Here is a 12003-nt window from a genome sequence, read left to right as displayed (position 1 = left end):
AGATTCATCTCAAAGTCCTCAGTGGCAACATGCCTCCCCCCCAACCGTACACCAGGCCCTTCCCACTGCTGGGAACCCCTCGCTGCTGGGGTCCTGCAGTGCACAGGAATGTGAGCTGTGTATCCTGGGAGTGGGCAGAGCAGGGGACACTCTGCAGCTCTTGGTCTCCCTGTTTCCGGCTCAGGTGAACTCTCCCCCTGCCGTATCAACAATGGCGGCTGCCAAGACCTGTGTCTGCTCACCCACCAAGGCCATGTCAACTGTTCCTGTCGAGGGGGCCGCATCCTCCAGGATGACTTCACCTGCCGGGGTGAGGAAGCAAGTTGGAGCTAGGACAGAGGCTTCTGGGGGATGTCAGTACAACAAGAGATCCTTCTCCAGACTCGGGCTACAGAGCCATACTTGGACCGGGTCCCAGCTTATGAAACTCTCTCCCTCCCCAGCGGTGAACTCTTCTTGCCGGGCACAAGATGAGTTTGAGTGTGCCAATGGCGAGTGTGTCAGCTTCAGCCTCACGTGTGATGGTGTCTCCCACTGCAAGGACAAGTCTGATGAGAAGCCCTCCTACTGCAGTAAGGAGCCCACGCCAGCCCCTGCTCTTCCCAGATCCCAGCCTAGGACCTCCTCCCCAGGCCCTAGCTCCACAGCCTGAGGTCATGAAGGGCAGAACCAGGACCATGGGAGGGGACTAGCAGTCACCAGGGGCAGCCCCTTTCCATGCCTGCTGTGACCACACACACCCTCCCCTCACAGACTCCCGCCGCTGCAAGAAGACTTTCCGCCAGTGCAACAATGGCCGATGCGTGTCCAACACACTGTGGTGCAATGGGGTGGATGACTGTGGGGACGGCTCGGATGAGATTCCTTGCAACAGTGAGTACGCCGCCGCAAGCCAGCCTCCGGCCTCACCTGCTTTCCAGTCTCAGCATCTACCCTGTTCTCCCTGTGGCTGAGACAGCTAGTTTGGGGCACTCTGAGGCCTTTGTGGACCCACAGAGGGACTCCGGCCTGATGGTACTGGTGGGCTTTGTTCTAGAGACGGCCTGTGGCGTGGGTGAGTTCCGCTGCCGGGACGGCACCTGCATCGGAAACTCCAGCCGCTGCAACCAGTTTGTGGACTGTGAGGACGCCTCCGATGAGATGAACTGCAGTGAGTCCCTGCCTGCTTTCCTCAGCCTCTGTCCCCGTCCTGCAGCCTGTTCTACCCAATTTCCTCTCAGCCTTCCTGGCCCCCCATAGAGCAGCCTCTAGCCTCTCTGGCCTAGTCTCTATCCCCCTCCTGCTCTTGGGATCATGGAGGTAGTGAGTAACCAGATCTGCCCCTGCTCCCAGAGTGGAAGCTGGGTATGACCCCTTCCCCCCTTCCTCCACCAGGCGCCACAGACTGCAGCAGCTATTTCCGCCTTGGGGTGAAAGGCTTGCTCTTCCAGCCCTGTGAGCGGACATCCCTCTGCTATGCGCCCAGCTGGGTGTGTGATGGCGCCAATGACTGTGGAGACTACAGTGATGAGCGGGACTGCCCAGGTCAGCCAGTGGTCGCTGCTGGGTGGCTGGTGGGCCCAGGGCTAGCAGTATCTTCACGCCTCCCTTCCACTCCCAGGTGTGAAGCGCCCCAGGTGCCCCCTCAATTACTTTGCCTGCCCCAGTGGGCGGTGCATCCCCATGAGCTGGACGTGTGACAAAGAAGACGACTGTGAACACGGAGAGGATGAGAGCCAGTGCAGTGAGTGGACAAGTAGCCTGGCACGCAGGGCGCCCGCCGCTGCAGCAGGCCTCCCCCACTCCCACTCAGCCCTTTGTGGAGAAGCCTGGGTTTCCATTATGCCCAGAATGGGGTCCCTTCTTTAGCTCTCAGTGAGCCTCTCAGGGAGGGGTGTCTTTCTGTGGCGGCTGCCTGCCATCCCTTTTGCATTCTGTGACTATTGCAGACAAGTTCTGCTCGGAGGCCCAGTTTGAGTGCCAGAACCACCGGTGCATCTCCAAGCAGTGGCTGTGTGACGGCAGCGACGACTGTGGGGACGGCTCAGATGAGGCAGCCCACTGTGGTAAGGAGCAGCCCGAGCTAGATTCTGGAAGGTGCCTCAAAGACCCATCAGTGGAAGGGAGAGTCCACCTATCAGTGGGCCGGCTTATCACGGCTGCCCACTCTGCCCTGACCTCGCCTGAGTCTGTCTCCTTGCTCCTCACACAGAAGGCAAGACTTGTGGCCCCTCCTCCTTCTCCTGTCCTGGCACCCACGTGTGTGTCCCCGAGCACTGGCTCTGTGATGGTGACAAGGACTGTGCTGACGGTGCAGACGAGAGCATCACAGCTGGCTGCCGTGAGTGGGAGAGTCTGTGAGAAATGGGCGGGCACCAGCGGGCATCATCAAGGCCTGGCTTTGTAAATGCTGGCAAATGAGGTCAAGGGTAGGAAGAGCTTTGGTGGGGCCTGCTCCTTTCATTAGTGCAGAGCCGTAACTTTAGCTCCTGTGTCCAGACTCCCCCCATTCAGCACTCTGCCCATTCTCACGTCTACTCCTCACATCCCAGGAACCTCAGGATGTGGGGTGACTATTGAGAGCTAGTAGGGCAGGGCGGGAGCAGGGCAGGCCTGAGGGACTCTACCTCCATTCCCAGTGTACAACAGCACCTGTGACGACCGTGAGTTCATGTGCCAGAACCGTCTGTGCATCCCCAAGCATTTTGTGTGCGACCACGACCGTGACTGTGCCGATGGCTCCGACGAGTCCCCTGAGTGTGGTGAGTCCTGTGACTGTGGGAGGAGCCCTGCCTGCGGTGCTGGGGGAGGGGCATCCTCGTGACCCCCTCCCCACACACAGAGTATCCTACCTGTGGCCCCAACGAGTTCCGCTGTGCCAACGGGCGTTGCCTGAGCTCCCGTCAGTGGGAATGTGACGGTGAGAATGACTGCCATGACCAGAGTGACGAGGCTCCCAAGAACCCACATTGCACCAGCCCAGGTGGGCCTACTAGGCGGCTCCCTGCTCCTATCTCCTCCTTTTCCCTGGTGACCCCACTGACCTGTTGCCACCACCATCCACAGAGCACAAGTGCAACGCCTCGTCGCAGTTCCTGTGCAGCAGTGGGCGCTGCGTGGCCGAGGCGCTGCTCTGCGATGGTCAGGATGACTGTGGGGATGGCTCAGATGAACGAGGGTGTCATGTCAATGAGTGTCTTAGCCGCAAGCTCAGCGGCTGCAGCCAGGACTGTGAGGACCTCAAGATAGGGTTTAAGGTATGCCTGGGGCTGGCTGGGCACTTCTCTCCTCCCTCACTCATTCATCGAGTAGGTAGTGAGCGCTTAGCTTGCCAGGCAGCGCACTTCCCCATCTGTGTGGAGGGTAGAACCCACAGAGCTTGTTCACAGCTGAGATGAAGCCTAGGGGAGAAGACAGTGGGTTGTCAGGCAGATAACCAGATAGCAGCTGTAGAGTTCAAGGGAAAGGCCCAGCCTGGAGGAAGAATTCTCCTGGAGATGCTATTTAAATCCCCAAGGAAGCGGACATAGATGGCAAAGAGCTTTAGCCACACTGGGGGACTGGGGGATGAGGGACGTGAGGAGAGGGACCAAGAGCCACCAAGGTAGAATGACAGTCACACGAGGAACACTACAGGGGACAGGGTGCACAGATCGCTGTCTGTGTGCCCTTCACCTTTCCGCGCTTCCAGAAGGGGAAGCCCAGCCCCAGCTATGTCCTCAGCTGCAGACTCCATGTACCCACAGTGCCGCTGCCGTCCCGGCTTCCGGCTGAAAGACGACGGCAGGACCTGTGCCGATGTGGACGAGTGCAGCACTACCTTCCCCTGCAGCCAGCTCTGCATCAACACCCACGGCAGCTACAAGTGTCTGTGTGTGGAGGGCTACGCGCCCCGTGGTGGTGACCCCCACAGCTGCAAAGCTGTGACCGGTAAGACGGGCACGAGGAGGGTGAGACACACTTCGGGCAGCTGTGGGCTCAGGTGGGGGAGGCAGGGAGAGGGCATGGGGCAGCATAGCGGGAGGTATCCAGCTTCTAGAATGTGCCCAAGCCAGGACCTTCTACCCACAGATGAGGAGCCATTTCTCATCTTTGCCAACCGGTACTACCTGCGCAAGCTCAACCTGGATGGTTCCAACTACACACTGCTTAAGCAGGTGCCCAAAACTGAACCCCTTCCTCATGCCCATCGACCCCCCAGCCCGGCACAGCCTCCCTGGGTCCTCCCACTCGGGCCCATGGTTGTTTCCTACTGCCATGCCCCTGGGCCCCGAAGCAGCTCACCCTCCTGCCCCCATTCCGAACCCAGGGCCTGAACAACGCCGTCGCCTTGGATTTTGACTACCGAGAGCAGATGATCTACTGGACAGATGTGACGACGCAGGGCAGCATGATCCGAAGAATGCAGCTGAACGGCAGCAACGTGCAGGTGACGCCCAGGGCCGCCGGGCCAGCTGACAGGCGCCTGAGGGCCTCCCCCGCTCACGCCCAAGCAGACTCTCCCGCCTTCCCCTCACTGCGCTCTGCGGTTCTCCTGCACTAGAGAACTGTGTGTGTTAGCGCCCCCAGAAACCCTCTTCTTGAGCCTCTGATGATCGCTTAGTGTCAGGCTCAGGACAGGACGTTTTAGAGTTGCCAGCTTCCTACCCAAGCCAGGAGCAAGAGCTGTCTTAAGAGAGAGGAGGGAGAGGCCAGGCCCCACAGAGACGCTGGCTCCACTCAGGCTCCTTCTTGCTTGTGTTCCTTACAGGTGCTGCACCGGACGGGCCTTAGTAACCCAGACGGGCTGGCTGTGGACTGGGTGGGTGGCAACCTGTACTGGTGTGACAAAGGCAGGGACACCATTGAGGTGTCCAAGCTCAATGGGGCCTATCGGACCGTGCTGGTCAGCTCTGGCCTCCGTGAGCCCAGGGCTCTGGTGGTGGATGTACAGAATGGGTAAGTGACCGAGAGGGCACAGGAAAGCGTGGAAAACATCCAAGCCCAGCCTCCCTGCAGGCTTCTGGAGGCGTCGGGCTCTAGACTCTGAGAGTTCACTGCTGCCTTCCCCCCACCTGCCAGGTACCTCTACTGGACAGACTGGGGTGACCATTCACTGATTGGCCGGATCGGCATGGATGGGTCCGGCCGCAGCGTCATTGTGGACACAAAGATCACGTGGCCCAACGGCCTGACTCTGGACTACGTCACAGAGCGCATCTACTGGGCAGACGCTCGTGAAGACTACATTGAGTTTGCCAGCCTGGATGGCTCCAATCGTCATGTTGGTCCGTATGCTAGTGAGGCTGCCCAAGGCCAGCAGGCCCAGGGGCCTAACGGGTGAAGGGGGCCAAGAAGTCATAGAAACTACAAACAGGGGTCTTGGGGTTTCAAATACCCTGGTGCTTCTCCAGAAACTGCCCAGACACCAGGCCACAATCCAGCTCCCTGGAGGAAAAGCAGCCCTTCCGTGTGCAGATCGGGATAGCGGCCTGACGCAGTAGTCACTGAGGGACATCGTGCTCTTCTTGGAGGAGCCATGTGCTGCTCCAGAGCGGTGTGGCTGTTGTCATGCTGTCCCTGTACAAACTTAGGAAGCCATAGCAACATCAGGAGCTGGGGTTCAGTCCCATCTTGGGGTTGCGATGGGACTTATGAAGGCCAAGCAGGCCCGGAACCCAGTCTGTACTTGGTGCCAACTTCTGTTCTGTCTTTTCCCCACATCCCTCTCCCGCAGTGCTGAGCCAAGACATCCCGCATATCTTTGCCCTGACCCTATTTGAAGATTATGTCTACTGGACCGACTGGGAAACAAAGTCGATTAACCGAGCACACAAGACCACGGGTGCCAACAAAACTCTGCTCATCAGCACCCTGCACCGGCCCATGGACCTACATGTCTTCCATGCCCTGCGCCAGCCAGATGGTAAGCAAGCACACGCTGGGTTGGGGAGGCGCCACGTGGTCCAGGTATGGTAGGCCTGTCCTCAACAAGGGTTAGGACACACAGACTGAGCGCAAACAGTGTGGCACCCAGCACTTCAGTCCACCCTGGGCTCAACACGTGGGTCTCCCGGCAGCCAGGCACTGAAGCAGTCAGGGAGCCCAGAGAATAGTGGGTGAGGACAAAGAGCATCAAAGGAAACCCTGAAAGCAGACGGAGATCCAGGGCAGGATAGAGATCTACCCTGCCTCTGTGCGGGATGGCGTGGGCCAGAGGACCAACCTCACCAGCAGCGGCCACTCATGACCCTTCGGCCTCCTTCTATCTGGCAGTTCCCAATCACCCCTGCAAAGTCAACAATGGCGGCTGCAGCAACCTGTGCCTGCTGTCCCCTGGGGGCGGTCACAAATGTGCCTGCCCCACCAATTTCTACCTGGGGGGTGACGGCCGTACCTGTGTGTCCAACTGCACAGCCAGCCAGGTAAGCTCCTCTCCACAGCCCTCCCCGAAGCGCCCCACGCATCTCGCCTCCCCAACAGCAATACTTTACAGGTGTCCCCTTACAAACACCTCTACAGCCAGATGCTGCCAGCCGTCACCTTCCTATAATGCCCCCTGCACACACCCCTTATCTGGCCTTCCAACGTCCATCATGCCTCGGCTTTCTGTCCAGCCGTCACCTTCCTATGATGCCCCCTACACACCCCTTATCTGGCCTTCCAACGTCCGTCATGCCTCGGCTTTCTGTCCAGTCCTACCCCCACAAACTCTAACACCACCACGATTTCTTTGAAACATTTCTGCCCCTTGAAAGAAACTCATCTGGGTTCCCTATCCCCCCTCTTGACCCACCTGCCCTCCAGTTTGTGTGCAAGAACGACAAGTGCATCCCCTTCTGGTGGAAGTGTGACACAGAGGATGACTGTGGGGACCATTCGGACGAGCCTCCAGACTGTCGTGAGTGTGAGGGTGCCAGAGGGAGGCAGAGGATCCTCGCTGGCCACTAGTGGCTCACTGGCTGCCTGCTCGTGTGTGTGTGTGTGTGTGCGTGTGCGTGTGCGTGTGCGTGTGCGTGTGCGCTCAGGCGAATGTGCAGGCACACTTGGATATGTGTGGTGTGCGTGTGTTAGTGCAGGCATGCGCACATGCTATGGTGAATGTATGAAGGTCAGAGGGCAACTTTCAGAAATGCGCTTTCCCTTTCCATGATGGGTTCTGACGATCATTGGGTCACTGGGCTTAGGTGGTCAGCGCCTGCTGGGCCGTCTCACTGACCACCCCGTACTCTTTTGACACTGAGCCTCCCTTCTTGGCAGCCGAGTTCAAGTGCCGCCCAGGCCAGTTCCAGTGCTCAACTGGTATCTGCACCAACCCTGCCTTCATCTGCGATGGGGACAACGACTGCCAAGACAACAGTGATGAGGCCAACTGTGGTAAGGGGCTCCCTCCCCAGCGCTTGGGGGATAAGAGAGGGAGGAAGCTCCAGCCAGCAACAGCTTTCTCCTGGGCTACATGGCCGCTGCCCAGACCCCAGCCCATCCCGGCCCACCTGCCCTGACTTCTCTTTGGTTACCTCTCCTTCTCCCGCCCCCAGACATTCACGTCTGCTTGCCCAGCCAGTTCAAGTGCACAAACACCAACCGCTGCATCCCTGGGATCTTCCGCTGCAACGGGCAGGACAACTGTGGGGACGGCGAGGATGAGCGTGACTGCCGTAAGCAGGAGGTCCCGGAAGTGCGCAGGGGCGCTGGCAGGCACAGTGGTCCCCCGCTTCCTGTAACTTTCCTGGAGGGGTGACATAAGTCACACTGGGTGTCTCCTGTGTGCTCAGTATGGACAGACTGCAGATCCAGAAATAGCAGAGCACACACACACCCCTCCTCAGGAGGAAGAGGAAGGTGTGGGCAGGGTCCTCATACTCTCCTCCACCTTGCAGCTGAGGTAACCTGCGCGCCCAACCAGTTCCAGTGCTCTATCACCAAGCGCTGCATCCCCCGTGTCTGGGTCTGTGACAGGGACAATGACTGTGTGGACGGCAGTGATGAGCCCGCCAACTGCAGTGAGTAGCCAGGAGCCCAGGAACCCATCTCCCCTGCATTGTGTGCTGCTCCGTTAGCCCAGCGGACACAGCCCTCCCCTGGCCACTCCACCTTGCCCGTCGGGCCCTTGAGAGGACTCCCCTTCCCTGTGCCTTGCAGCCCAGATGACCTGTGGGGTGGATGAGTTCCGCTGCAAGGATTCGGGTCGCTGCATCCCAGCGCGCTGGAAGTGTGACGGGGAAGACGACTGTGGAGATGGCTCAGACGAGCCCAAGGAAGAGTGTGGTAAGCCTGGCCATTTTGGAGAGGGTGGTGATTTCAGGTTACGGGGGAATGAAGACTGGTGGTGGGCCTGTGTGGGGAGCCTGCTGGCCAGGTTGTCGGCATGCCCCCAGCGCAAGGCTCTCGTGGACGCTGTGGAGCTGACATGAGCAGGCTTTCCCTGGAGAGCCCACCACCTCTGAATTCCTGTTCCTCTTTAGCCGCTCCGCAGAGGGGACTTGTGTGGACTCTGAGTGCCCTCTCTGTTGACCTGCTCCCTCAATCAGCTGCCTTCCCCACACGCTTTGTCTGTCTCGCACAGACTTCCCATATCACAGGACAGGAGTGTCACCACCTGAGCCCCAGAGCTGAGCTTTCTCAAACTGACCCGACCAAACCACCTTCTCACTGCTGCCCTCCTCACCCGCCCCCTAGACCCTAACAGCAGCTGCCCTCCATCCCTGCTGACTGCCCCAGCGTCTGACCCCACATCTCGCCTCCTTAGACGAGCGCACCTGTGAACCATACCAGTTCCGCTGCAAGAACAACCGCTGTGTGCCGGGCCGCTGGCAGTGTGACTACGACAATGACTGTGGGGACAACTCGGACGAGGAGAGCTGCAGTACGTCCTACGCCTCCCCCTGCCCATCATTCCTTCCCCCAGGCCTCTGCATCTCTGTCTTACCACTGTGCAGAGGGTGGCCCCCCAGGGGGCGGGGGTCAGGAACCTTCTGCTGCGCTCCACCCAGTCCATGTTGTGTACTTGACCTCATGCCATTTCACCTCATCTCATGTTTCTCTCCATTTTCACACTGTCCTCTTGGGGCTGCAGAGGTAGGTGTCTCTCACGTACCCCTGCTCCTGCCACCTCCGCCTCTGCCCCAGAGCCCTGCCCATCCCTGTGCTGTGCTTCTGCCCATCACCCCTGACTGGCCTCTCCCCAGACCTGGTGCTTGTCTAGTGGACTTGTCCTTCGCTCCCTCCCCTACATGGTCTGTCCTAGGCAGAGGTCTGTGCCCTCTGCCATATGTCTGTACTTAGTGGAATAACTGTGAGTACCCTCTTTGCCCAGCCAGTCCCATGAGGACAGCCTGTTTGTTAGCTGCCTGGGATTGACTGACTATCTTGATCATCACACCAGTGTCCTTATGGACATAGGAATGAGCCTTGTGCTTGGGAGTATTAGTCCCAAGGCTGGAGATGCCCTGTGCCCACCCTGCTGGGGCCTGTCTTTCCCCAGCTCCTCGGCCCTGCTCTGAGAGTGAGTTCTCCTGTGCCAATGGCCGCTGCATCGCCGGGCGTTGGAAGTGTGATGGGGACCATGACTGCGCCGATGGCTCAGATGAGGTGAGAAGGGAGGTCTCAGGGAAGGGGGTGGCCTCAGAAGAGTCAGGACAGGACCCCGGGGGCCTAAATGGACCACTGGTTCCCATGCCCACAGAAAGACTGCACCCCCCGCTGTGACATGGACCAGTTCCAGTGCAAGAGTGGCCACTGCATCCCCCTACGCTGGCGCTGCGATGCAGATGCCGACTGCATGGACGGCAGTGACGAGGAAGCCTGCGGCACGGGGGGTGAGCCCCTTCTGCCAGCATCTCCACCCTCCAACCTCCCCCAGCCCATTGTGGGGGCCGGTTTACCAGTCTTTCAGTTCCTTCACTCACTGTTTCTGCAACAAGTCTTTATTGAGCATATACTGGGAGCCAGGCACTGTCCTGGTGTTGGGGACACAGCAGTAGGCAAGGCTCAGGCCCACTGGGTACCCTAACCTTGCCAGGATGGACACTGTAGGCTATGTCCATCCATATCCTGTTCACCTCCTGCCTATTTGGCTGTGTTAGAGGCCAGTCCCTGCTCACCTTCCTTCCCTGGGGCAGTCAGCGAGTCAGGGTCTGCTACAGCCGACATGCCTGGGCTCAGCAACCCAAAGGGCACCTGTCAGGAGGGAAGCTGAGGGCTGGGGCTGGGGTTCTCACCCGGAAGGCAGCCTTCCTGGTTTTGCCCTATAGGCTGAAGATAGCAGCCGAAAGTTCAGTCTTCTAACTGCCACGTAGCTGCATCCAGCGATGGTGGCATGCTCAGGGGCCTTGCCTCATCTACTGAAGGAGAGAGTGGCCATGGATGCTGCCCCAAGTAGCCTCTCCTCCCCTAAATGCCAGAAGAAACATGTGGCCCCTCTGCTCACTGGGCAGACAATGAAGACACTGGAGTTTAATTATGCTGTACCTCTGTTGATCCCTGGGCCTGGGCCTCCCCCCCCCCCCCCCCCCCCCCCCCCCCCGGGGGCCGGGCCCCCCCCCCCCCCCCCCACCGCGCCATTGAGGGAGTACAGGACATCCTGCAATCACAGCCACACTCATTCTTACCCCTTTGTTCACCCTGCGCCCAGTGAGGACCTGCCCCTTGGATGAGTTTCAATGCAACAACACCTTGTGCAAGCCACTGGCCTGGAAGTGCGACGGTGAGGACGACTGTGGGGACAACTCAGACGAGAACCCTGAGGAGTGTGGTGAGACTTAGGGTGGGCCGAGGGAGACCTGGGAGGGCGTTTGTCCAAGGCAGGGATGGTGGAGCATGGCTCCACACTCCCCAGTGGCCAACTGTCCCCTGTCCGTCACTCTCAAGACTGATTCTGCCTCTGTCACCCGGCTTCTACAGCCCGGTTCATGTGTCCTCCCAACCGGCCCTTCCGTTGCAAGAATGACCGCGTCTGCCTGTGGATCGGGCGTCAGTGTGACGGCATTGACAACTGTGGTGATGGGACCGATGAGGAGGACTGTGGTGAGCTGAGGACAGTGAGGGGGAGCTTAGGGAGCTTAATCCAGGAAGCAGACACTGCGGCGAGGCTCAAGATAGGGGCCTAAATCTCAATAGAGCATGGGAAGATACTGGAGGCCTCCCGGGGCCCTGAGTCTGCAGGTCCAGCTCACCGCCCCCACACTTAGCTCGCTGAGCAGCCGGGACACACCTATGTTCACAAGGCCTCTGTGGATGGAGGGGGTAGGCAGTGTGGTCAGTACCTAGAGCCTGAAGGCTCTTCCCTCCCCAGAGCCCCCCACCGCCCAGAACCCCCACTGCAAAGACAAGAAGGAGTTCCTGTGCCGGAACCAGCGCTGCCTGTCCTCCTCGCTGCGCTGCAACATGTTTGATGACTGTGGTGACGGCTCTGACGAGGAGGATTGCAGCATCGGTAGGACCAGGCGTGAGAGCACAGGGGTGGGTGGGCACCAGGAGACGGGGCTCAAGGGGAGGGCATCCACTGTCTGTCCCCCTGCAGACCCCAAGCTGACCAGCTGCGCCACCAACGCCAGCATCTGTGGGGACGAAGCGCGTTGCATGCGTACCGAGAAAGCTGCCTACTGTACCTGCCGCCCCGGCTTCCACACCGTGCCAGGCCAGCCAGGATGCCAAGGTTGGAGCGCTGGGTGGGAGATGGGGCAGGAACCCCAGCTCTAGACCTATTCTGACCCTCACTGTATCCCCCAGACATCAACGAGTGCCTGCGCTTTGGCACCTGCTCTCAGCTCTGCAACAACACCAAGGGAGGCCACCTCTGCAGCTGCGCCCGCAACTTCATGAAGACGCACAATACCTGCAAGGCTGAAGGTGCCGGAGCGGGGGAGGACAGGGAGGGTGGGCGGGGCCAGGCCACACCGGCACGTAAAGTGGAGCTGGCCTGGGCATTCCCAAACTCTCTTCATTGCTCAGGCGTGGACTCCTGGGCTCCAGGTACACCGGGACACCGTCCCGAGTGAAGCACAGGGCAGGTAAAAGGTACCAGCTGACTTTCTGGAGAATTCT

The 12003-nt window shown here is 59.5% G+C and overlaps 1 protein-coding gene across 1 annotated transcript in view; it reads left to right on the top strand.

Moving 5' to 3' along the window:
* The window catches only part of Lrp1 (LDL receptor related protein 1), a 77573-nt gene that overhangs the window by 58371 nt on the left and 7199 nt on the right, over positions 1–12003 (top strand). The window contains exons 45-75 of the mRNA XM_055611970.1: positions 185–310; positions 444–572; positions 754–873; positions 1037–1150; positions 1375–1524; positions 1601–1723; positions 1929–2045; positions 2192–2320; positions 2619–2741; positions 2822–2962; positions 3046–3236; positions 3726–3909; positions 4051–4136; positions 4289–4408; positions 4730–4917; positions 5041–5246; positions 5696–5884; positions 6235–6383; positions 6766–6859; positions 7219–7335; positions 7497–7616; positions 7839–7961; positions 8101–8226; positions 8708–8824; positions 9443–9549; positions 9644–9776; positions 10592–10711; positions 10861–10983; positions 11252–11392; positions 11480–11614; positions 11689–11808. Coding sequence (XP_055467945.1) covers positions 185–310; positions 444–572; positions 754–873; positions 1037–1150; positions 1375–1524; positions 1601–1723; positions 1929–2045; positions 2192–2320; positions 2619–2741; positions 2822–2962; positions 3046–3236; positions 3726–3909; positions 4051–4136; positions 4289–4408; positions 4730–4917; positions 5041–5246; positions 5696–5884; positions 6235–6383; positions 6766–6859; positions 7219–7335; positions 7497–7616; positions 7839–7961; positions 8101–8226; positions 8708–8824; positions 9443–9549; positions 9644–9776; positions 10592–10711; positions 10861–10983; positions 11252–11392; positions 11480–11614; positions 11689–11808 — 4161 coding nt within the window. The remainder of the gene's footprint in view (positions 1–184; positions 311–443; positions 573–753; positions 874–1036; positions 1151–1374; positions 1525–1600; positions 1724–1928; positions 2046–2191; positions 2321–2618; positions 2742–2821; positions 2963–3045; positions 3237–3725; positions 3910–4050; positions 4137–4288; positions 4409–4729; positions 4918–5040; positions 5247–5695; positions 5885–6234; positions 6384–6765; positions 6860–7218; positions 7336–7496; positions 7617–7838; positions 7962–8100; positions 8227–8707; positions 8825–9442; positions 9550–9643; positions 9777–10591; positions 10712–10860; positions 10984–11251; positions 11393–11479; positions 11615–11688; positions 11809–12003) is intronic.

The sequence above is a fragment of the Psammomys obesus genome, unplaced genomic scaffold (assembly GCF_907164565.1).
Source record: "Psammomys obesus unplaced genomic scaffold, mPsaObe1.curated_primary_1811, whole genome shotgun sequence".
NCBI classification, from domain to species: domain Eukaryota; kingdom Metazoa; phylum Chordata; class Mammalia; order Rodentia; family Muridae; genus Psammomys; species Psammomys obesus.
This window is presented reverse-complemented; position numbering and strand designations above follow the sequence as displayed.